The sequence below is a fragment of the Haliotis rubra genome, unplaced genomic scaffold, assembly GCF_003918875.1.
Source record: "Haliotis rubra isolate DU_JTF1 unplaced genomic scaffold, ASM391887v1 Scf50, whole genome shotgun sequence".
Lineage (NCBI taxonomy): Eukaryota > Metazoa > Mollusca > Gastropoda > Lepetellida > Haliotidae > Haliotis > Haliotis rubra.
Window position 1 is genome coordinate 2,470,229 of NW_025767191.1, and position 26,456 is coordinate 2,496,684.

At 38.8% G+C, this 26,456-nt stretch overlaps 1 protein-coding gene across 1 annotated transcript; it reads right to left on the bottom strand.

Moving 5' to 3' along the window:
• Positions 1 to 340: 340 nt before the first annotated feature.
• On the bottom strand, positions 341 to 26,456 carry LOC124291838 (neuropeptide receptor 15-like). Its single transcript, XM_046728911.1, has 2 exons — positions 25,110 to 26,456; positions 341 to 1,617 (listed from the first exon to the last, which is right to left on the bottom strand). Exons 1-2 carry the CDS (start codon positions 25,583 to 25,585, stop codon positions 894 to 896), a joined length of 1,200 nt encoding a protein of 399 aa, XP_046584867.1. The 5' UTR covers positions 25,586 to 26,456; the 3' UTR covers positions 341 to 893.

A 26,456-nucleotide genomic window follows, 5' to 3' on the forward strand; every position in this document is an offset into this window, starting at 1 on the left:
GTCACATAAAACCATCACAGATGGATACACTGACATATGTAGGTATCATGGCTGTCAATGGGAAGCTTCGTCTGTCGTTGTATGACCATTACCACATTTATCAGTTAAGCTACACAAGTGAGGTGTTTGGCATTCGCATCCCAAATAAACAGGTCCATACAATCGTAAGCCCAAAAGCATGTATGTCATTTTAATGTGTTTAAATCTGAATACTTTGGTAAGTCACGATATGTTAATGGTTTTTTGTTCCCTGAAAAGAAAACACAAAACATGCGACCATACACTGATACTGAGGCCACAAGTTACAACACGATATATATCTGATACAGGACAATACACGTTTGAAAGTTTTGTATACTTTTATAAATTTCCCTTTCTCAAAGCAAAAGCACATGTCAGAAAAAATATGATCAAATAACACAAGTGTCTATTTCATATGAGCGTCATATACGACTTAGTGCCTATGAGAAGCACAAAAATATAATTTTACATTCATAACGAGACAAACATAACAAATCGATGATCTTTTTAGTTTATCATACGCCAGTCTTCAGAATCACGTTTTGACGTTGTGCATCAAGTGTGCTTGCAAATCGGCTACCACACAACAACTACAATATTGTCCAATATTGCACTGTAATTATAAGTACATTCATTTCCGAAATAGATAACTCATACAACAAACAAGAATACTGTATTTCTAATGATATACCTTGAAACATTAATCTGACAATCCCTGCTGACAAATGGTGTAAACTACACCACACTGACCCATTTATCGTTGTGTTCAGTGTATGTATATCACACAACAGTACACATGATCAGATTTCATTGTGTGTCTCGAATATGTGTCTTCCAATTTCTCATTATGTACAATCTTGTCCACATGGAATCTACACTCTGGACATAGTGGTGCGGGATGTGCTGTTTCTTCTGGAAACAGCACGGGAGTCGAAGGAATCGAATCTTGTCCTCCGGTATGCCTTCCGCTCCATCCGATAGCAAATGAAACACAGACATCGCTTGAAGTTCCGGCGGAAGTTCTGGCTAAATATGCTGTAAAGCACGGGGTTAGCTGCGGAATTCACATGGGTTATAATCATAACAAAAACAAGGAATGGCCAACTTTCTGGAAACGGTGTTCTCGAGAACGTGTTGTATAAAAGGTGAATTTGTTGCGGTGAGTAGCTGATGAAATAAATAAGCACACTTGCTATAAGCATCTTCACAACGCCCTTTCTTGCCTTTATTGTGTCAGCGGATCTTTCTGTTTTGGAGTGTGCGTCCGGACGCATCTGGAATCGAGTGTTCAGTTCCTCTGTACTTGCGTATAGCCTTCGACCTATCACCGCGTACAGAACTATCTGTATGATCATGGGTTGAAAATAAAATAACACCGATTCAAGATATTTGAAAATAATAAAGAACTGGAAGTTATTTCCTGGAAAGATGATCTGACACAATGAAAGTCCCGGAGCCACTGGTGTGACTTGGTTGAAGAGTAATGTAGGCAGTCCACAGCCTATAGCGACGGGCCAAATGAAAGCTATGACGCACAGGATCTTCTTCCGTGTACACACAATATGCGCCTTAATGGGAAACACTATCGCCACAAACCTGAAAAAACAAAAATAAAATATTTGATATGAATTATATGTTTGTTTATTGTTTCATGACGTACTCTGCAAACCTTTATTTAATGGCAGTGGTGTGTAAATAATCGAGTCTCTACCCTACAATCCTGTGACTGACATCATGAGCACCGATCAACCGATCTACGTACCTATCATACGATGAAATACATCAGTAAAAATACCGATACTGGCCACCCGATCCCGTTAGTCGTCTCTTCCGACAATCTTGTAATTGTTGCTACATGCGACTTTTAATAGGTTAATGCTTTCAGTGTTTACATCACTTGTCTGAACATAAAGTTAAGTATTTCAGAAAGCATATCTACATCCCCGATTATTCAGTGTGCCATACCATACATTTAGTAAAAGGCACGGGTCATGTTGTAGAACGTGCAGCTATTTGCCTTGCAGACCTGCAGTCTATGCGCTAGATAGAAATCAATCCTTGAAGGTTTCGAAGGAGGATTGCATTGACTATCGTTCCTGGTTTGTCAACGCATTCCACCTGTCCGTAGGTAACACCAAAGTGGTGCAATTCCAAGATTTGTCTTATTTCCTCCCACACTAACATGACACGCCATATGATATTATGACATACGCGATATAATGTGATTGTTAATTATACTATAATAATATAATACGATAATTTGAACAATCAAGGATGGCATATACAAATGTAAAGAAAGTGTACATGGATTTAGTTTGTAAAATGACTTGATATATGCTGTATCTAACAAAGTGTCATGGTCTTCATTCTGAACCAATGGAAGGCACTGGAGGTGCGTGGGACAGGGACTGGTGGTGGTGAGTATAATATCACAGGGATATTAACAATCACATTCCCAGTATTCTCATGGCGGGTAACTAAAGAACAGGCTCAACCAGCTGTATCCATGTCAACACTAAGTTTCGGACTGATGGGCGCATACAGACCCTACTCGTCTACACATCGTCCAATGTCGTATAATCCAGTTTGAAGTATTAGACAGAGCCTTAATATACCCTGAAATGATATTTGAAGAAATTACAATAACCATGTAAACATGGGAGTTGGAAACCCAATTACTGGGCGCTGAATGCATTAAATGTATGCTGAAACGAGCAATTACATTCGCGAAAGCTGACACGATTTGTGAATACTTCACGGAAAATCTGCATTACCGTTATAATACGGTGGTCCCTTGGATCCTCTCCATCGTGACTAGAATGCCTTTGCTGTCTCCGTTTTATTATCTTACTCTCCAGTAACACATTAGCAAAGTACGTGATATGGCCAGGAATTACTAGGTCCACCGCGTTGTCCTACATTACTGGCAATTACGCCAAGATGTCTATCCATTTAGTACACACGGCTGCGAGTAGGGAAATAAGAGGAGTGGAAGGAGTCCGTTATAAACGAAAATATGGTTATGTAACAAGTTCGATTTAGATTCGATTCTACAGGGACACCCCTTTCCCCATTACAAAATCATTTTGATTCATGCAACATGCCATTTAATGTCTAACCTAATTGCAAGTTATGTTCAATAAGAGTCACACGAATAGACATTGCATATATCTTCTGTACAAGTACATAAATACATAAATACATCGATCGAATAAGAAGGGATAGGACATAATGGCAAAATTTATTGTGTTAAAATGTAGAACATTTTATTTGGAGAGAGGCGGTGGGGTAGCCAGATGGTTAAAGCGTCCACTCGTCACGCTGAAGACCGGGGTTCGAATTCCTACATAGGCAAAATGTCTGAAGTCCATTTCTGGTGTCACCCGCCATGATATTGCTGGAATATTGCTAAAAGCGGCATAAAATCATACTCACTCACTTATTTGGAAAATGGTTATGTGTTCAATTGAGATCTGTGTTATATATATATTTGAACGTTTTAACAGAACTAATAGGTGTTAAATAGCAATGTAATAAAACCAAACATGCGTCATTAAACACACTGGATGATAAATTAAACGCTCCCTTGTTCTTAAAAGTTTGTGTTCGATAAGTACCAATCTCGCTGATGGGTTGATGACGGCAGCTGGTTACTTAATGGGTGTGCATCATTAGCTGAACAGGTAAAGTTGAAAGCCATAGAGATTAGTAATACAAATGTGTATATTTTCAAAGAAAGCATGTGAGTTAATTGGGATACATTGATGCAATGTTGTGAGTGTATATTGGCTCATTGGTTTATATTTTACTCTACATTGTCAGCAAAGTACTGCAGTCGTGATGCCTTGGTGTGTTATTGATTTCAGAAACAAAGATATAATTTTTATAGACAAGTTTGACACACCCGTCATTTTATCTCTGTCGTAGGAATAAATTGAAGCGATATATCAAACATATGTTAACAAGATGTGTTACATTTCACTACCGCCCAAACACATGTTGCCAAAAGAACATACGTCAATCTGTATTGAGCTTCATGCATATATGCTTGATTGATTACACAGAATAGTGTGTGTGTGCTTTGATCTGGTCAATGCAGGATCGTTAGGCCCGACAACGGGGACAAACACTCTATCAAGGCGAGTTTGCTTTAGACATGTAAAGGTTATCAATATTAGTTATTTCGAGTATTTCTGTTTCAGTCATTCAGCTCTACGACACCTCAAGTCTCGTCACGCCCGACTATAGGCAGATAAACAGGCTCTAAGGACTATTATAACTGTGGTCAACAAAACTGAACAGAATTATACTGATATGGATATTTTTTTCAAAATGCATTGTGTGGTCTACAGTGGTTAACATTGCATGTATGTCTGCAAATCAATATCAGCATATCAAGTTTATTGTACTACACTGAACCATAAAAGTTAATATGATCATTAATATTTTGGTGCTCAATCTTTACAACAAGAACCTAAATATATTCATGATCACTTACTTTTCTTTATGTTAATTAACAAACGCTCTAATCATATTCAAAATGGAGGGATGGTCCTTGCTATCTGTGGAGTCAAAAGCGATACTGGTGTAGATCTCTATGTTAGGAATGCTTTCTCGAATAACCCTTTAAGGGTTGTGATTAGCAACAACATTAAGATGACGTCATCGATCGTTGTTTATGACATTAGTAACTAGTTCATAATCGATCCCTATGGCTGACTGAAAAATTAGATATTACCACAGTACAACGGTACTTAATGTGTGTGTGAGTTCATGTGTATTTAACCGTGTAGTCACTGAACCGTAAACACCATTGTTACAAGCATTTTTTATTTATTTCAGACAATCGCAGCTTCATACATGCTAGTAAACTGTATACATATGCACTAGTTGGAGGCAGCGTGTTACGCCGATTCATTCTGATAAATATCAACTCGGCCTCACAACGTCAGTAACGGAGTGCCATAGTATTGAATATCTATGCTCCTAAATACATAGACTCTCACATATTCTTATTCGTTCGTTCGAGACGATTGAAGAGCAACATGGATGATTTTACGTGTATAATATGGGTTTATGCTTGTACACGCACTCAGTATCAGAACTGAAAGGAATATATAGCATATTTTAATGATCAATCAAAATAATAGTTAGTGTAAATCGATCACGTTTTATAATCTGAGACTTTGATTCGTGTATACTAAAAGATGCATTATTATTACAACTACATGTACACTCTAACCATTCACGTCATGGCGTTGTTAAACAGAGTACAGCTATACATTTACCAATAGACTACATACCAACTGAAAAATTCAATGGCATTGAACACAAAACAAAAAAGGACAACCAAACAACACCCCAAAAATAGTCGTATCTTGGCGGTGAATCAAACGACTGCGATACCTTGATTTTCTGTAAAAAACATATTTTCTTGAATTACTGTGGATTAACACTTAACTAGTTTCAGTGTGTTCTTATTCAGTAAGTTTACAGATTACAACGTTTAAAGGTGGAAAATCGTATTATTTTCTATGTATGAGACTTAACTCATCGTTCAAAAATAAACACAGACAAGTTCCTGTTAGAACATAATTGTAATATGGTCTAGTAAAAATGATGCAAAATGTTGTTGTCAACGTCATCATCCGGATGAATTGAGTACTTACTTACAGGCTGCCAACTACATGTACTTCTCAATCCTTAAATCCCATACCTTTCCAATATTAGCGCCAACCCTTGGGCCTTCCCATGTACTGTACTTGGTTCGTACACGGGCAACGCTTTCATTTCAGTGTTTTCTCTAATTTTTCAATCCTGTCCCAAATCCGGGTTTTCCACTCGATTACACTTTCATATTACTGCTGGAGATCCCATGCCAGACAGGGAGGTCATGTTCCATTGGTTGGACCCCGTTCATTGAAAGTAGATTTCTAGGTATTCAGCTGCTGTATCAAGGCAGGAGATGAAATCTCTGGCCCACTTATAATCGGAATTCTAGTTTGTTTCTGGCACGTCCTTGTTAATCCTTATTGATAAAGTACTATAGATTGGTTGACCATTTCCGGGCTGTATATAAAGGATCGTTACTAGCCAATAAACCTTTCCTCCTCCTGATTACCACGAGGGATGAGTAAAGTGACTACATAGGTGCAATGTCATGGCTTCAAAGTCAAACTTAACTGGCACTCTTTTTCAGCTTACAGACATTAGTGGATGGTTAATTTCCTAATGGCCATGTCAATCAGCATGTCGGTCAATTGAAGTATGTTAAAGTGAATACAAATTGCACTGAAAAATAAATTACATGACATGAACGTTTAAATTAGGATCTTTTAAGGTTTTTACTGAATCAGTTAATGAATGTAGACACGCGTAATCATTTTATGAAACGATCGAACTATCATAATAATGGTATTTAATGCTATTAAAGCATATTTTTTTTCTTCTTCTTTTTTATTCTTTACTACTCTAAGCTACCCAGGAGTGATTACCACAGCTTGATAGGTTGGGAAACGTTATTGGTTGGGATGTTTCACTGGGAATATGTATTTTTCTTGACACATACGTATTTTCTTAAATTTGAAATTCGTCTTGTAAAATACAGTGGCCACGCAGCTATATCATCATAAGTATTTTACATCTTACATCACATCACATATACACAGGCTTCATATCCTAGACTACAAGACACATACGTAAGAACCACACCCCTTAGTTATAACGTTACAACGTGTATTATAATGCAAGTTGTATTATCTGAGGTTGATAAATGCCCTGTCCAACAGTTGTGATTGAAATGTTTGTACAATGTATAGAAGCGATGTTATTAGCCAGACAAATTGAATATGTCTATCCGATCGCTTACATAGTACCGTTAATACGATCTCTCTGAGCAATATGTCTGTGATTATGTCTATCTGAACGGCAAACGTATTTGTTTAGCTATCTGGTACGGGTTAGTTCCAGGTGGTATATGTCACTGTTAATCGTAATTCCCACCTGTTTCTTATCAACGTCCTCACTGTGATGTATGTGTATCTGAGATACAATGAACCCGTCACATCCGGGGTAGAATTGGTCTTCAGCAACCTATGCTTGTCTTACGATGCGGCTAACGAGACACATGACATCGTATCCCAGTTGTGTAGATTGATGCAAGTGCTGTTTATCACTGGACTGTGTCCAGACTCGATTATTTACAGAGCGCCGTCATATAGGCGGAATTCTGTTGAGTGCGGCGTTGAACATTAAACAATGCAAAAAAACAAATCTGAGATTCAATCCACTTATTACAACATAGACCAAATATCCCATCCTTCACAGCATGAAACTCCAGTATGGGCAATATATAGATGCACATTCTTATTATGGAGCAGCCTGTGGATTTTTACCATCATGACAAGCTGTAATCTAAGAAGTGCGTGCAAGTCGCGACCTCTTCCTTTGTCAAAACCTAATAACAAGCGACCAACAAATTCGGCTTTTATTTCACTGTAGCCATTATAGTTCAATTTATCTGTCAGACGCAGTAACTCAAAACATGTGTAGTATGATATCCGTAGCAGTATTTACCCTTCTGATACATTTAGGATTATAGTTTTAAAAAAGGACACGAAAACGAACATTGCCCTGATTGCCCGAAAGAAGAAATTCCCTCTGCTTCATGAAACAGTTTTACATTGACCAGATTCCTGGTAAAGCATCAATAACACTTGTGGCAGATACCCTTTACGACATCTGATCCCCTTAAACACCCTTTTACGTACCCTTAAGCACATTTTATCACTTTTGATAAAGGTGTCCTTAATCACATTTTATCACTTTTGCATTTTCATTTTGAACATGCTACGTTTTTTTAAGCATCACCTTCACTTCAAGTCTTCCTAAGTCCGTATGCACAACTCCACATTGAGTGTTGCATAATACAAATGTTGCACTAACTGACATTACACCTCAGCATGTTGTTAATTGAAGGACAAAATTGCCTACAACGTTTTGGAGCTTTCATCTGTGAGTGAGAGATACTATCTGAATGGAATAGATTGACTTTGAGTTTTATGTGTTATGTTTTGCAGATGTGAAACGCAGGGGAGTTTTTCTATTCTTTTATGAGGGGACACACACCGCACCGATGCATCATGTTTCATCTACCGTCAAACGACACAATTACTTAAATCAGCCATTAACATTTTCTTCACTGCAAGAGATGGCTTTGAGGCAAGGTGTGAAAAGCTCATTGATTCCTTCGTTGAGGACACATCAAAATTCCCTCAGGTACATATTACAAATAGGATCTGTGAGAAGTAAAAGCAATATAACTTTCATTAGACGTTATCAAACAATTTTACTTAATCATTGACTTTTTGTCAAATAGAATTCGTTCCTTTAAAGCTTTGTATCCTCCCAAGTCAAGGAGGTAAAAAACAATGTCATTTACCTTAACACCAAGAGTTATCCATTATATTTTTATTTGAATGCGAAGTACAAGAAAACTGAATTCATTTAAGAAGTCATTCGTGTATTCCCATGGGGGTAATTGTCGACTACGGTGAAGATGGCGAAAACACAATCATTTGCTGGATAAAATATTTTCTCACTCGGAACACTCTTACCAAGTAACATGTGTCCAAATATCGATAGACCATTTCCTTACTAACTGGTTGAACTAACTTAAGTGTCAAAAGGGATGTCAAATGGAGATAAACAGGCCACAACTATTTCGAACTGTTTTGAGGAACGGTTGATAGTATGTGCTAAACTATTTGGTAAAAGAGAAATCTAGATGTTTCATGACTTTGAGCTTTTAAGATTTATATCATTTGTGAATTGATTGTTCGGATAATGAAGTATTCCGATTATGAAATTTCTAATTTAAAGAAACTCACAATCGAAACCTCTTTTTAAACATTCTCGTTTTTTATGGTAATCCTTTTCGCGGTTCATTTCTATTGGACCATCTTCACGAAATAAGAGACGTTACTAACGAAATAGGATTCGTAAACCTGAAATTTGTCAATTTTGAAATAATCATTGGGAGAGGCTTCTGCCCGGATAGATTCAATATGTTGCTGTTTTTTGTTGTTGTTTTGTTGTTGTTGTTCGTTTGTTTGTTTTTTGTTGTTGTTTTTTGGGGGGATATGCGAGATTCCGACAACATACAGTTGTCACTGTTTGTTATTATGGTACTACATTGACATTGTTCGGTATCATCACCTAGTACCATCACTGTTGATTATATATTCATAAGCACATGTTCATGATATAGTCAAAATCGTACAATCACTCTTTCTAAAAATTCTTTGTGGACGTGGTAAAGGCTCTGCTCCTACCAATTATAATGATTTTGAGCATTGTGTGTGCTTTCATGCCGATTTTAGCATGTTGCAGTAACATCATGACGGAAAACAGCAACAATGAGCGCAACTCATTGTTGCCATGGGAAACGAACCCGGGTCTAAACACCAGGCTACCCCAAATAGATTATATGAAATAATTTAATTTAATTTATCCAGAGCAGGGACAATTACTGCAAAGTATGTAATGCCTTTAAAACTACAGTTGCCATGTATCACAATTAGTCTTAGTCGATACGATTCAATTTGCTTCGTCCAGTTTAAAATGTAGAACGGATACCAAGTCTCAGAGATTTCACATGTCTAGAACAACCATCAAACCTATCTGCATTTCTATAAGTAGGGTAAAGCAGGTAAAGGCACTACTTCAAGCACGATATCAACGCAATTACAGATACACTTGACACTTCAAGACCTATAAATCTGAATCTAAATTCTTGATTGACAACATTAACGTATTTAAGGCACACGTGGAAAACATCAGGAAGACATTTTGACCTTTAAGACTGTCGAGATGGTAATTTATTGAAGATGGTAGAAAATTAGACGCCCCGACCCCGATAACTGTCTGGTATGCTACGAAAAATAGGAATAGATCTCGCGAAAAAATGTGTTGGTTGAATTAAATACACAAAGCAAGACGATACGTCAATAGAAATATGATTTACTTAATATATTTACACACATGTTCACTATTATCATGATATAGAAACATTACAGGCTGTCACTGACTAGTTATAAACGTCATTAAAAACAAAGACTGAATAAGATTGTTGAACCATAGCTCTTTTATTGAATAATATATAGATATTCTAGTTGAAACTGAGTACCGTTATATACACGTATACACACATGTAAGCAGAGTCCTTGATCATATCAAGAATACACACATATGTTGCAGCCAGACTCCTGCTACACAAAAACCTGTAGCGCATAACAAAGGAATGAATAGCTCGGTAGTTGGTCATGCACGTGTGTGCAACGTGAACGCGGCATTGTTGGTTTGTTAATATTGTACACAGCTTTATTCCGCATGCATCCGAACAATTGTTTGTTGTGTCTTTATGGTGATACAGGGAGATGATTAATAAGTAAAGACATTGTAGTTATATTCCCTTGGCTATATTCTTGGTCGAGTGAGTGAGTGAGTTTGGTTTTACGTCGCTTTTAGCAATATTCCAGCAATATCACGGTGGTGGTCGCGAGAAATGGGCTTCACACATTGTACCCATGTGGGGAATCGAACCCGGGTCTTCAGCGTGACGAACGAACGCTTTAACCACTAGGCTACCCCACCTCCCTTCTGGTTCGACGTTTTATATATTAGTATTGGTGTTGGCAATATGATATTATATTGGCGTCGCCACGGTCTCAAACAAGGTAAACAATGAATCAGAAAACAATGAAACATACGAAGCGCAACCACGATTATCATGATTTGAAACAGTATATTTCAGAGTTGTACGTTGAAGGTGCTGTGAGTGAGGAATATTAGCTCTAAATTATGGTACATTCAATTACTGAAATATTGACAACAATGAAAGCTTCATGTCTGGACACTATGAGTGAGTGAGTGAGTGACTTAAGATTTTAAGTCACATCGGCAATATTTTAGCCATATCGTGACTATAAACAAGTTATAATTTTACAAGAAAGTAAATTATAAAAATCTTGTCAGCGAAGGACAGTAAAAGAACTAGATTGTCACAGATTTAAATTTAAAACTAGTAATTAACACTAAAACATTTTAACTATGGTTGACAATACAACATAAACATAGGCTACATATTGCCAACAACTGAAAGTAGGTCACCATGCTAGGGACCATGGGGACTTACAGTTCTTTTGCTTCCTGCATGGACCCTAGCTGGATTTACACCATCCCGTCAGCTGTTAGCAAGTTAAATAAATCAAGCCATATACTAAAATAACATATATACTACGATTAAAAATAGTAGTAGGTTTAAATTTACTATGAATGTATTGGGACTTACGTTCCTGGACACTATGATACCCTATACTGTCAACGTTTTCATGATAAAGAGGTAACGTGGGTAGTTGTAAACATCCTTAAAACTATTATACAGATGACTATTTTTTCTGAGTCATATCTCACTACAAAAGATTTTACCATAACGTTTTCTTATGGGTACAGGGTGGGGATCCAATAGCAACTCGCCGAACACAGACAGGAATCCATATTTTCGTGCACGTGGCTATAATAAAACATTCAGAAGCTGAACACAACTTTTGCAGTCATACGAAAACACGAAATCAGTGATGAAAATAACAACGTATGCAACGAAATACATATCCGGTTGAACGGGTATGAGACATGGTGAGATAGCAAAATCTAAACTGATTATATCTCATATTGTATTGAACTTGTATTGAGTGAGTGAGTGAGTGAGTTTAGTTTTAGGCGACACTCAGCAATATTCCAGCTATATGGCGGCGGTCCGTGAATAATCGAGTCTGGACCAGACAATCCAGTGATCAACAGCACAAGCATCGATCTGCGCAATTGGGAACCGATGACATGTGTCAACCAAGCCAGCGAGCCTGACCACCCGATCCCGTTAGTCGCCTCTTACGACAAGCATGGGTTGTCGCTTGTATTGAGGAACACTGGAGCGAGATGATAGAAAATAATGTAATCACTGAACAGATTCAGTCATCAATTCAGTTTCCAAGGTCTGTGTGTTCGTGGATGAATGGTATAGAATTTATTGAATACTGCGTTATCATCAATCCACGAAATAAGACGGAACAGTCCTCATAGGTGGTCAATTGTTTGTGCGCTCCTACTACTATCACGTGCTTTGAGTTTATTAACTCCTTACGACATGAACGGATATACCGAGGATAAATTACTGTAAAAAAATATATCAATACTGAACCAAAGTAACGAAAGGTAATATGTTTTAATTTTCTAAATCTGTTTGTGGGAAAAGGTAGAGCCACGTTAGTATTAATAAATTCACAGACGAAAAGAAATATATCACACAGACTGAAATGTATCAATATTTGTTCTTCAATAATAAACTAGATCTTGTTCAATATAAAGGTGTGGGGTTACACTGGGACGAAAACATTGATTAACGTACTGTAGAGGGGAGATAAACGTTGACCTAGGCTTTGGACTCCCAGGCCTGTACCAGAAGCTTTATTCAATATGTACATTGCCTCATTGATTGTACAACCTGTCAATCAAACTTAGTCATCTGTCACTCACGCAGTAATAGAAAATAGAGATACGCAGAAAATTGGTTTTCTAATACATTACTGGAAGGGCATAATTTCATGGTGAATAGTAAGCTTCAACTTTGATTTGATATGACTCTGTAATTGCGAACAGCGATCCCACATCACAAAGATGTAATAGCTTTCTATTTATTGATATCTCTTTGCATACACCATCTGTCCTGAAGACACCACAGACGGATTAATAACCAAACCATTGCTTTTCTGTTCGTAAAACGAAGCAACCTTCTCTCCAAGGACGGACATGCGGGTGATATGCAGTCATAACGTTTAAGGATATCCTTTCACAGCAAGAAGAAATCACCCTTGTGTGATAATAATCGAAGAGTACACTGTTGTGACTTCACTGTCTATTTTATGTCACTGGATGTGAAAAATTCATCTTCTAACATCATTACTTAAATATTAGATAGGACCGTAAAGTATCTGTTCGAGGCGGTATGGTATTAGAATGAAGGTCATAACGTCGTGTTTATGACCTGCGGTGGTTTACTTGCAGCGCCTGGCTAACATGGAATATGCTCTGAAAGATTGAACATTACAGTTTGACGACGAGGATGAGCTTACGGAGACTGGACACTCTCAGAAAGCGTAATAGACTATATGTCGATGCATATTAGGCTTCAAGGAATGAATTATTCTTCGTCTGATTGTGGAAAGCTTTTTGCCGCTTTAATATATATTATGGAAAAAGTAGGCGACAGTAACTGATAATTGTGCTTGTGCCACTTTAATAGAACTTGGTTGATATCTATAATTATTTGGTGTGTTGATTCAGTTATTCTGGTTCGTAAATTATAGAATTACAACTTTCACATTTTTGCCAATCCTCGTTTATCAATTCAACACGTCAAAGCGAGAGAATAATCAGTCTCAAATATCAACCTGAAACGATTGGACAACTGGGCGTAAAAAGCGAAATATATATGAAAGGATAACTGCCAATTTGTGATAACATCAAGCGTTCGCGTAAAGGGTAAACATGACCTGCTCTGTATATAGATAGCAACCAAACATTTTGCTTCCAACATCTAATTGTCAGTGCGAGAAGATGAGAGTACACAGGTCATATATAATGACATATGATCTAATAATCACAGGAGACCAAGGCCTAACTGGGACTTTGGTGGATAACTTTGAGAAGCTGAGTTATTAACAAAATGTGTCTCTCCAAGGAATTGAATTCATTTTTACTGTTTTAAAGGACATAATCCATTGAGATATGTAGACACCTTTGGTACAAGCATGAATATTCTACTGAATCTACGTGGACATCGTCGACATGGTACATGATGAATAGCAGCGGTCAGCTGTGGTGATGACTGTAGTTATCTTATGGTGATGAGACATGCCTAACATGAAGTAGGAAACATGCCCACTTCGCTTGAGAGCTCTCTGACTTCAGTTGCATTTCTATTATAAATTAAAAAGGACGGTGCCAGACACATGGAATGTGCAACCAAATTACAAATCGTCAAAACAAACATCCCCCCAGTCTCAGCAAACGGAAGACTTCAACGTTGCGATTGAACCAGACCTGTGGTGAACGGGTGACCTTATAATCAACTCAAGCACACACTAATCTGTTATAACGGCGGGACTTGTAGACATGTGTTCGGGGGATGATTTGATTCCAGCCGCTTTTGAGAAAGCGGAATTTATTTTTCATCCGCCTGTCAAAATCCTGCTTGGTCAAACATGACGTCATGTCAACGTCAACGCCGGTCGAGGACAAGGAAGCGGTAATTGCATTTTCGTTGAGAGTTCTATATCTGAGCCAGTGTGGGCATGTAGGGTTCATTCTCGACGCCTCAGTAGGCTTATTCATAGTAGGCAGTGCAACATGTCCTTGAGAGGTTTTGTGAAGAATCAATGTAATGACATAATGGAGGAAGATGGTGTATTCATGGCTAGGACGCAATCAATTCTGCTTAAAACACTTAAGGAGCCCACGATCAAATTCCATATTGAGTTTTTTGAACTGGAACTATACTAAAAAGAAGAAGAAAATTGGTCTTAGTAAAATATATGCATCGCCTTAATAATTTATGATATATATTTATCACTCAGCAAATTTGAGTGGCCACTCCCCGTAGGCGGCCTGAAAGGATATCATAATGTCCGATGTGACATCACTTGTTGGTCACTCCATATTTGATCTTCCCCGAGCTTTTAGTGACCCTACTGAAAGAAGGACGCGACAACTTGGAGATAGATGTAATTTCCCAACGTAAGTATACTTCGTAAAATCTAATTAAATGCCTTTTGTGAATTCTTTCAGATCGGTAAATTCTGCAAACCTCGAATTGAAATGAACAACACTAAGTGAATGAGTATTGATATATAAAAGCTAAGAAAGAGGACATAATGTCAACATCCACTACTAAAGAAAAGAAAAAGGTAGAAACTTCGAAAGTGTTGACAGCAATTAATGCAGTTTCTTTCCCGTAGTTTATGACAATACCAGTTACCTTATTATTATTATATCAAGGTAGATCACTAATATCAATATGTAAATTGATGCAAGCATGGAATGTTTTTCAACAACATGATGATTAGAATTGTCTCTTTACGGAAACGTTCCATTCACTGGAGCTACGATAATAAGCGATTGGTTTCAGGTCCTGACAACATGATAGCATTTTTCGTCGGCCTTGTCATCATGCGTTTAGGTTCGCATAAAAAGTCACGACGAAACAACCCTTATGAATGTGTATTTATCTAAATACAAAGGTAAACGTTTCCAAAACAGCAGATTGGTTATCCTGGGGAATGTCGGCGGACCATATACATGCACCTAGAAAACGTTGAAAATTGCTGATTTGGGCATGCAGTTGCAACGATACCCGAACAAGTGTTATTTCCTAAAAGAGTAATAGTTATAAGGAGAGCAATAAGGACATTTCAGGAATTAATATTCATAATATTGTTTTCTCGACTGCATAAATTGCAACGCGCCATACGTATGGAACTACAGGCCAAGGGTGCCGTAGAATGTCGTGTCCACTAAACTGTTGCTAATAGTTATAATGACCGTTATGACTGGAATCTTCCCTGAATATCGCCTCAACCATTCTCATGACAGAGGTGAGAAGTCTGATAGTTTCCAGTGATATGTGTTTTCTTTCTCGATGCAGTGCTGTACCAGCTCCTGGAAATTGAGTCTTTGATGGTCCACGCTCTGTATCTTGAGCTTCAGGCCGTCCATGATGGGCTCCATCGGATTGTGACTTTTGTTTGTGATGGTGTTCTGTAACTATGTTACCTTTCCTAAGCGGCGTGTTCTCGAGTTGGTGCAGTGTCTGCCAGCCAGAGGGGTTTTCAAAATGTGATATAATGATCGGATCCAGGTTTTGACACATCCATCCTTCACCCTTCATAATGTCCATGTCAAGCTTGAATAGAAGGGACAGGCTAATAATCAAACTGTCAACTGAGGGACTGTTGGTAGAACCTTACTGTGTGTGCTTGGTCAGAGTTCCGATACGTCTGTCTTTGATACCAGTAAGAACTTACCCTAATCCGTCTGGTGGATCTTCCTTCATGTTTTCAGTTTCAGCTTAGCCTCGCCAAATACCATGCCAAACGGTCCATGCAATGATCTCAATAGCCTTCTTGACTTAATATCTCTGATGTAATATCCGTGATGACAGTTGTCTAAAGGGCCGTCAAATCTTCTTCAGACAGGTGACAAAAGGTTGTCGGGTAACCAAGCTGAAAAGGAGGTCGCGATCCTCGGGTTCTGATGTCGCACGGGTCCGTCTTTGGTCAGACCTTTTCCGGTCCTTTACCTCATTACTTTGCCGACGTTACTGTGTCAAATGTAGCCAAGCTGACGACCAACAGCTTCGTGGGATCATAACCAAGTAACCAAGAGGCTGCACTCACATGTATCGCCAATGAATTTATGAATTTCAGTCGTGGTCGCAAAAGACGAGCATTCCGCTTAACGTTTTTGTTTATCTTAAGACGATGATTTCCTTCAGACTACCAAGGTGTACAGATTACAAAAACACAAACAGGCTACGTAGTGTTTCAGTGTGCACGGTTGAATGCCTCATCGCTGCAGACGTTGGACATGATCATCAAACTGTGAATGAGTGAGTATGTTTGTATCCTGCATGTTGGAATATGCCAGAAACTGGCTTTACACTTTGTGGGGAATCGAACCAGGGTTTTCGGCGTGACTATCTCAGAACGCCCAAACTGAACACCCGATGTGGACTAAAATGCATTATGATGTAATGGAATTTATGCAGGGAGCTCACCTGTTAATGTCAATGAAAGGTGAGTGAGTGAGTGAGTTGGATTTTACGCCGATTTTAGCAATATTCCAGCAATATCACGTCGGGGGACACCAAAAATGGGCTTCTCATTGTGTACCCATGTGGGGAGTCGACCCCGGTCTCCAGCGTGACAAGCGAACGCCTTGACCGCTAGGCTACCCCACAGCCCCCAAAGAAAGGCGAGTTTATAGAGGGAGTTCACCTGTTGAGGGCAATGAAAGGTGAATTGATACATGGAGTTCACCTGATGCTTACTAGTTACAATTCCCACAATTGTCGGAATTCTTTGAGTGAGGTCGATTTCATGTCACAGCCTCGTTGAACAGTATCTCGGTTGTATCTGGCATTTGTGAGGAAATCCTAAGTTGAAGAAGATATCAGACGTTTATCACATTTGCGAAACCCATGAAGAAGGGTAATTAAAGGCATAATGCGCCCATAGATATGAATGCACGAGTTGAATACCAGCGAACGTGAACGCGACTACAAACACAACGCAACGACTTTCATGTAATTTAACTACTAGTATACGTAAATTATTCAACTGATATGTCATGTCGAGGTATTCAGAGTAAATGAAATACATTGCATTTCCAAAAGCGAGGCAATATATTACCAATTTTTAACATTTAATGATGGCAGTACTCTTCTGAACTCATTGTTTTGCATTGTGAAATTATAGTTTTTCACCAGAGCACGTACCAAATCTAAACCTGTAAAGCACATGCGGCTTCTGAGTGAAAAATTCTGTGAGCACGCATTAAGCATATCCAGATACATCTGAAAATTGCATCTCTGATCAAGTGGCTTAATTTCACTAAAACAGTAATTCATCCAGGCATTAAAGAATTAAATCAAATGTTGTTAATCATATTACCGTGTGTACCACGTAGGGGATTGAATCAACACTGTACTTGTTTAAAACTTAAGGCTGTGCACCTAATGGATTTCTGGCGCGCCGTCGACCATCTATCCTTTAACATCAAAGAATTACAAGGATGCAATTATTTTTTTCCTTACCGATTCTGCATATCTTAATGTAATTAAACCTCACTGCACTTATAGAATTCAATCCTCGTACTGTGAAGAAGGTTTAGGGATGTTCCAGCCTGAAGGCATTACACTTGAGTTACTATTTGAAATGAGTTCCTACTCCTTCAATTAACCACAGTAGGGTTCTGCTCCAATTGACAAGTTCAATTTCTCATCATATTACTCTCTGGTTATAGTGAGTTGGAGGTTCGAACAAGGTTTAGACGTTGTGAACTCATGCAACTGAGCCACCTTGGATAGTGTGTCTTGTGTAATGTGCAACACTCCCCCAGTTGTAAAATGTTAAGGAATCTTTGGAGTTCGATGTATTCGGACTAACATTGCCTCGGTCTGATTATATCGGCATATGGAATTATGCACTGTAATTGTCCCATCATACATCGATTATAACTTTGGGGCCGACATTACAATTAAGGGGTGGGGTTCAAAAAGTCAATAGGTAGCATCGTTACCGCTTCGTGATATCGCTAGGTTTGAGTGTGTGGGTATTGTGTTAACGCGCTAAGCAACATTCCAGCACCACCAAAGCGGGGAATTTTATCATTAAGAACACCCAAGCATAATGTACTGATTGGAGCTCTCTTTATCCGTCATGCTTACCCACAAACAATTTCGTACAGAAAACGAGAACCAATTCCGATCAGATATATCTGACTGAGATACATAGCAGTGTCTCACTTGTCGACGGCCTGGGTTTGATTTAAGCTGTAGGTACAATTGTATCCAGTTTCCTGTGTTATTGCTGGAACATTACTCAAATCGGCGTGAAACTCAACTCCTCATATCATATACACGTATGATGTAACGAAAAATGGGATCTTAGAAGATACATACACGGTCATATTCACCTATACAGTTACAGTAATTCATATTTGGTATCCAATAACTGTCATTCCTAGTATGGAGTACATGGCAGTTCCTATTGTGTCTGCCAATGAGCGAACAATACCATCTGCGGTGTCAAGTCACGCAAAAGTCAATGGTAATCTTCCAAATCAACAAGCAGTTGTGAACTATTCATCTCCTGGCATCCGCTGTTAGTTTGGAGTCCCAAAGGATCTTCCTGAAACTGTCCCAAATTAACACTTGTGTGATGGCTCATCTTATTCCGCAGCCGTGCTCTGTTTAGACCTTTGTTTCTACCCACGAGATAGAAATTGCATTAAATTGACACGTACCAGTTACCGCCATTAGCATGTTTCTCAGGGAGCTCGATTCGTTAGCGTTTTTCTCCTAATGTAATTGCGAAATAATAAACATTTAGTAAGGATCCATTTGGGTTGCTCCTGGTGTGTTCCTCGTGTAAAACAATCCGCAACAGGGACAATGTTTAAAATTTGAATGATCACTAAGGAATTGTCGATTTATTACTAGATGCATGCTGTACGTCAAGTATCTGAATTTGTGTCTTGTGACTTGTGGAAGTCAAATCTAATCTTATTGTCTACGGTAGGTATATGGAGTTTATTCTAAATACGTTTTATGGAAAGGCTCTTTCTTATCTTCGAAGGCGCAGTTTGTTCTCAGTGTAAAACGATTTTGAAAGGTGTTTTGTTTTCAGTGTACATAGATTTTAAAGGTGTTTATATTCTTTGGATGTTATATTTTGGCAAGGCAACGCTTTGTCCCCAAATACCTAATAAGAGTTCCCCTGCGATTTAGGTAATTACGTTTGTGATTGTGTTGGGGGAGTTGGTTGAGGGATAAGGTAGGGAATTGTCAATTGTCAAGGTGTTCAGTCTAAAAGCAGTTGATCCTTGAAGATCCGGGTTAGAGTTGGTCTTTAGAACAGTACCCATGGTCGTGTAAGGATCGGGTGGTCAGGCTCGCTGACTTGGTTGACACATGTCATCATATCCCAATTGCGTCGATCGATGCTCATGCTGTTGGTCATTGGATTGTCTAATTCAGACTCGTTTGATTACAGACTGCCGCCATATAGCTGGAATAGTGCTGAGTGCGGCGTAAAGCTAAACTCATGCACTCGCTCTAAAAGCCGTAACATAACTGCTAGATGGATAGATAATATATGTACTAGCTTTCATGATTACATGGGGGGCGGTGGGGTAGCCTAATGGTTAAAGCGTTGGCTCGTCACGCAGAAGACCCGGGTTCGAATCCCCACATGGGCACAATATGTGAAGTCATGATTACATATGTCAATTTCACGTGATATTTTCTGAATCGACAGTTCTTTGTGGCAAAATAGAAAAAAACTCATCAATACAACCATGCCACCTTGCTGTGGGCCTTTACGCCGCCAGACATTATGTCAGTAGAATGATGTAGTAGTTTAAGTGTTCACTTGCGACGTTTATCATTATGCCTTGGGACAGCGTGTCAAGCAGGGACATCAGTTTCACGTTCGACATCCAGCGAGTGTTATACTACCGTTAATAGCCGTGGGTAATATCCCCCAAATTTCATGCTTACACTTTTGACCAAACAGAAACCGGTATATACTTATGTGATGGTGCTGACCTCTATCTGCTTGGTCAAAGGTGTAATCGTGATTGATACTTATCTTACCTCACACATAAATGTCGTCTTCTGATTGTATCCCCCTTACAATGGCGAACTGTGTTAGTTCGTGTTAGTAATTCTTTTTCTCAAATAATTGAGTCACATATGATGTACGGAAATAACCGATGTTTTGCGAATGCAAAGCGATGGAAGTGAGATAATTCTAAACTCGGAATTGGCTAATTGCCTTACTTTGGTACTTTCGTCTTCTGATTGTACCCCGCTAACAATGCCGAACTGTGTTTGGTAGTTCGTGTTAGTAATTCTTTTTCTCGAATAATTGAGTCACATATGATGTACGGAAATTACCGATGTTTTGCGAATGCAAATCGATTGAAGGGGAGATAATTCTAAACTCGAAATTGGCTAATTGCCTAACTTTGGTACTCGTTATTATGATCCTATACCCGTGTTTCAAACAGTTCAAAATTAACATGTTACTATATACACACGCACGCATGGCACACGATTACAAACATTTACAAACATACAGGATTTACTACAAGTTTTAACCAGTTACGATAGTACTTAGAGTGTAGAGCTGCCCTCATGAAATGAATTGCTACTTAAACGCAGTCGTCAAAAGGGTTTGATGTGAATCGACCATTTTTTAACTTGGCCTCATATTTATTTGGCCGCTCCTTGCAACAGTCAATGCGCCTCTTCTAGACTCGAAACCAGTTGATCCATTTATCATCGTCCAAAAGGTCTGCTAGCACATAACCCGATAGAGTCCATGAAAAACTGGTCTTAGAAACACCTTCATGCTTTGGGCACACTTTATTGTTAAAGGTTTTACTATGACATCGACTAAACGAATCCACTTACAGACAAGAGTGCTGGAACTTTATAACTTCCAGTGCCTCGCCCTCAGAAGAAAAGCTCCACAGAGAACCGCTGTCTATAGTGTGCCGCGCATTGAACATCTTTCTACGCCAGTGTGCGGTAATAGATCTACCCACAATGCTGCAACATGTCACGATTGTAATTGTTTAAATGCAAGTCTCGGCGAGAACACAGTTTGATACATGGTGATTAATATTGCTTTAACAACATGAAGTGGGACTATCGGACTGTCCGAGACATGAAGTAGAATGCGAGGGAAAGCTGATAATCATCGGTTCAACGTTAAATAACAAGCCGTTGCTTTCAAAGAAAGCCATTCCAGTTTAACTCAGCGAACATGCTGACAAATGGATTCCTCCATAATTTGAACAATAGCGCCCGGTCCACCAAGCTGTCCCTTCATCAATAACTAACATACAGGGGCTGGTGTGATCAAATCAAATGTTTGCGCTCGCTCTCCCTGTTTATGCGTGTGTGTGTGTGAGAGAGAGAGAGAGAGAGAGTGTGTGTGTGTGTGTGTGTGTGTGAGTGAGAGAGAGAGTGTGTGTGTCTCCATATGTATTATATATATGTATATACATATATATATATATAGGGAAACGTGTGTGATTGTGAGAGGTCAATTTGAACACACTACTTTACGCCATCTGTTTCGCATGGACACCATCACACTCCAGATCCGTACATGTGGGCAGTAATGAACTTTCGATCTTCTTGGCATAGCCTCCCAGCAGTAGAATAGGCTATGTAAGGGTTACGTTCAAATTAGCTTGCCAGAAACAGCTAGACACAGAGCTGCTATGGCCTTATCGTCCTTATAATGGATTTATCATTCGGCCCAATAAACCCTCAGTAATGACGTAATTTGCAAAATATAAATCTCATAAGAGGGACCTGTCACTATAATTCAGATGCGTTGTCCCAACACCGAACCATTAACCCCTTTGCGTCTAACAACACACCGCCGTTTTCCAAAAGTTTCCCGAAAGTATCTTAAAGTGTGTTAGACAACTGCGTACATATGTCCAGCTGGGTACACTCTTTGAAAGCGTGCACTGAATCCTTTAAATGTATTTAGAACAATGTTTAACACTTTAGTCACACACATATTGAAGGCCATGTGATAGTATGTGGAGTTAGATAAATTACTGGTTATGGAATGAATGAAGAGATCTGTAAAAAAAACCCAGCATGTTGTTCGAGTTGCTCAAACCAATCTTAACCCAACAGTTTTAACCCCTCTGCACCAACAAGGGCTTCTCGGCCAGAGAAGCTGACAAAACCACACGTTGATGACATGAGAAATGGGCAAGACAGCCATCCTCCAGTAATATACAACCAGGACATACGCTTAACCGACAAACCCAAATTCAAGTCAGCTCAATATCGTTCTCAGTGATATAAGGGATATTTTCTGTTTGCTAAATATGACACGTAGGTCTCATGTGTTTCATTCTAACTTAGATGCATACTTGTCCTTGCAGATAATACGCGCAAATGATTTAGTCCGTAAGGCGATTTGCAAAGCGTCGAGAGGCGTTCAATAACTGTTTATCCTGAATTCATCTGCATATGTATTTATCTTACTGAGGAAGATAGAGACGCAATATCGCGTGCCATGTCAAGGGTGGGGTATTCATATCCTTACGTAATCCCGAAAGAACGCGCTAACGTCAAATTTACCATATGCCTTAATCATCGTGTCAGTAGTGTTTTAACTTAAGATAAAACAAAATGTTAGGGTAGTCAATGAGTAGACTGAATCTGAATATCGGAGAAGAACCACCAAAGTACGAAGACTTTAGGATTGTCTGCCCAAAATGAAGTCCCAGACTTTCGCATCTACGAAGTAGAAATAATACGAAATTCCGAATGTTATTTATGTAACTCGTTGTCAAATTGCAAAGAAAGATGACGACAAGGGTGTAAAGTACGAACTATTAACAAAAATAACTAAAGACAACCACTGATCAGAGAACGATCTATATGTGAAGCCATGTACATGGAGTATTGGTGCCTTTTAAAATAATACAGCAATTTCATATCACCGCTCTTCAATCCCATTTCGAAAAAAGTACGATTATTGAAACTTGATTTACTCTTCACTTAATATTAATCTTTGCACAAGTACTTGATACCAGGTTAACTTTGAAGAAGTACTCGTTGACAAAAACCAGTGCATTTCACTTGAACGAGCCAACCAGTCTCCCTGAACAGGAGTATATTAGATTATGACTTCTCTTTGTCAACCAATGTGAGTGTTCTGTAAACACGGACTGTGTCATATGTGAGATATATTGTATTGCAAACTCTTAAAGGTAATAAATTGAAACAGATATACCAAGAATGTACTTGAAACTTTTATAAGCTATGATGGCTCATATACCATGTCAAAACTTCAGACCTGAACCTTTTAAATATTCGCACACTATAAATTCCATGAAAGTTTCGATCTGATTCTATGCACATGGAATGTTCTGCTTTGTTGGAAAGGTTCGCCCAACAGCTGTTTCAATGTAAGCTATTCTAGCAAGGTATATAACTGTTCTGTTTCATGGGCTACATGTGCATAGCTCTTACAGCACAATAATACACCACCGGTTACCTACAGACACTGTTCATTCGTACTTTATGATGGATACTGTATATGCTTTGATAACGAAGGGTAAACAAATATGGCTACACAGATAGGATTAAACCAAAATGTTTTAATCAACGAGCCTTATAACTACAAGCACGTATGAAAACGAGTCTAGAACCATAGAGCAACGATTAAGGGATTAAAAGGTTCCTTTAAGATTAATGAACAACTTCTCAGACTGAACACACATCAGTAATGAATATCAGCAATAACGTCACAGACTTAATGCCACTGTCTGCTAAGGCAGGTAATGAAAGAACTGTACTGCGTACTAATTACAGATACTTGTAACATATGGCACCTTTGAAAAGAAAATATGACAACCTTTTTTATGTAAAGCCCTTCTGCTTAATAAAGCATTTCTATCATAACCTCACGCTACTTTGCATGTTTATTTTGTCCTCCATTAAAAGGGTTTATAGAAAGATGCTTTGATACGTAATCATAGTTGTTGAAAAGTCAATAGAACCCGATGACATAATACCATCGTCATAAAGTATCTTACGTATTTACTTATATCCTAATCCTGTTTTGCTCTCAGATATGTGGTTTCGTACATACGTGTATGGAATTACAAAATAACCATTGTATTATTCATTATAACGTCGGTTTCGTTTACAATGTTCCTTTAAGCAGAAATAATGTTGATACACGTTAATGTGAAAATGGTATATTTCAGCAGAATTGTGAATATATCGAATGTCATATATTCTAATGGAACAGTAATAAATAGAATGTGCATTTAGGTCGTATACAGCAAAGATTATTCCGATGTGAAATTTAACATTTCAGTCACTCACTATATCTCTTATATGATATTTTACATCCATATGTTTAACAGTTGTGTCGTTTAGTACTCTCTCTATGTAAGTGGGCATGGCCCGCATACATTATTTATCTTGGGTATTGTGTATGTTAACACATAGATGCAGACTGATAGTCAGATAAGAAATGAACGGTAGATCGATGCTCACCATGTCAGTCACTGGATTGTCTGGTTCAGACTCGATTATTTACAGGCAGCCGTCATATAGCTGGAATATTGCTGAGAGCGGCGTTAAACAAGAAACAAACAACTGGTTTGTTTATTGACCCGTACAATATCTATGTTCTACTTACCTTTCGATGCACACGGACACAAGACAGAGCACAGAGGCGTAAAGGGACACTGTCATTATAAACCGATTAGACTTGCAAGCAATCGGCCCTAGGATCCAACCAGTCCTCATCATGAACTGGATAATTTCTGGTATTCCAAACATCATGATCAACAAGTCCGCTATCGCCAGATTCATTATAAACAAGTTGGTTATTGACTGCCGCATTTTCCTATCTAACAGAATAACAAATATAACTAATCCGTTTCCGATGACACCAATGATGACAATGATAAGAAAGACGACAGACAATCCCACAATAGTCCACAGACTGGTGGTAGCTGGAGACATCGGGTCATGGTGAGAACCAGTACCCACATCAGAGTTGGTGATGTTTGTCAAGTTGTCATCAGACACAAACATGGCCATTGGAGTCACATATGGTGTGTTCAGGTCAGGTGGTGCTGTTGTGTAATCAAAACTGACATTCATAGCCATGTTTGTTTATGAATATACTTCAAGTCGGAATCAAAGTCAGTTACGTTGTCCGAAAGTTCCAATGGGTATTAAACACACACGTTGTTAAATAACCAAACTGTTCGATCACTTGAACATTACGTTGCCGAATGAAAACTGCATTTCAAAGGCAAAAACAACAATCTTTCACAACCACAGCGGGACTGGAATGTTTTCGTTACTTTTAATAACACTCCGCCACTGTATTCCCTGTACCACATGTTACATCTCGGTATTTGTCAATACAAATTCACAAGCGCCAGACTTCGTATCAGTCGTGTTGACATTGTATCTCCCGAGACCGCTCGCCACACATGCAAATTGCAGATAAAAGACGTCCGTACCCAAACCACGTGGGCAAGAAAATTCGATGAAAGGGCTGGTGTTGTGGCCTTGGCGGTGCTACTGTGAGCGCTGAAGTTTCCCGTGTTTTAACAGAATGGAATTACAGCCTAACAGTCCAGCACTCCACTGTCAGTTAATCATGCAGTGATCCTTATTGCACTGATATTATCCGTATCCACGTTTAACTGACATCAGTAAACTTTCGCTAGCACGTAAGAACAATAAATGAGACGTGTTTGTTTTGTGCATCCAACACTAACCAGATCCCACGAGAGTCTGTTGGTTCCTCTGAAGATCACAAAACCTATATTACTGCCTTTTGATTACGTCTTATTGAACTCTAAGGTAGAAAAGGCCGAGCATTGGTCATCACATGCCGCTTCACGGCGTGTGTGCTGAGGCAGCCATTGTCCAATAGAACCGAGGCGGACCCACGCCAAGCCCGGCCAAGCCCACCTACCACTAACATACTGTCAGCGTCTCTTTCCTTCCCTCCCTTCAACCTACC

Bases quoted from the DNA above. Each gene is read 5' to 3' on its own strand.
- LOC124291838 (XM_046728911.1), bottom strand. From the start codon at position 25,585: ATGGCTATGAATGTCAGTTTTGATTACACAACAGCACCACCTGACCTG. The intron at 1,618-25,109 runs GTAAGTAGAACA...TTGTTTTTTCAG, and splicing joins GTGTCCGTGTGCATCGAAAG to GTTTGTGGCGATAGTGTTTC.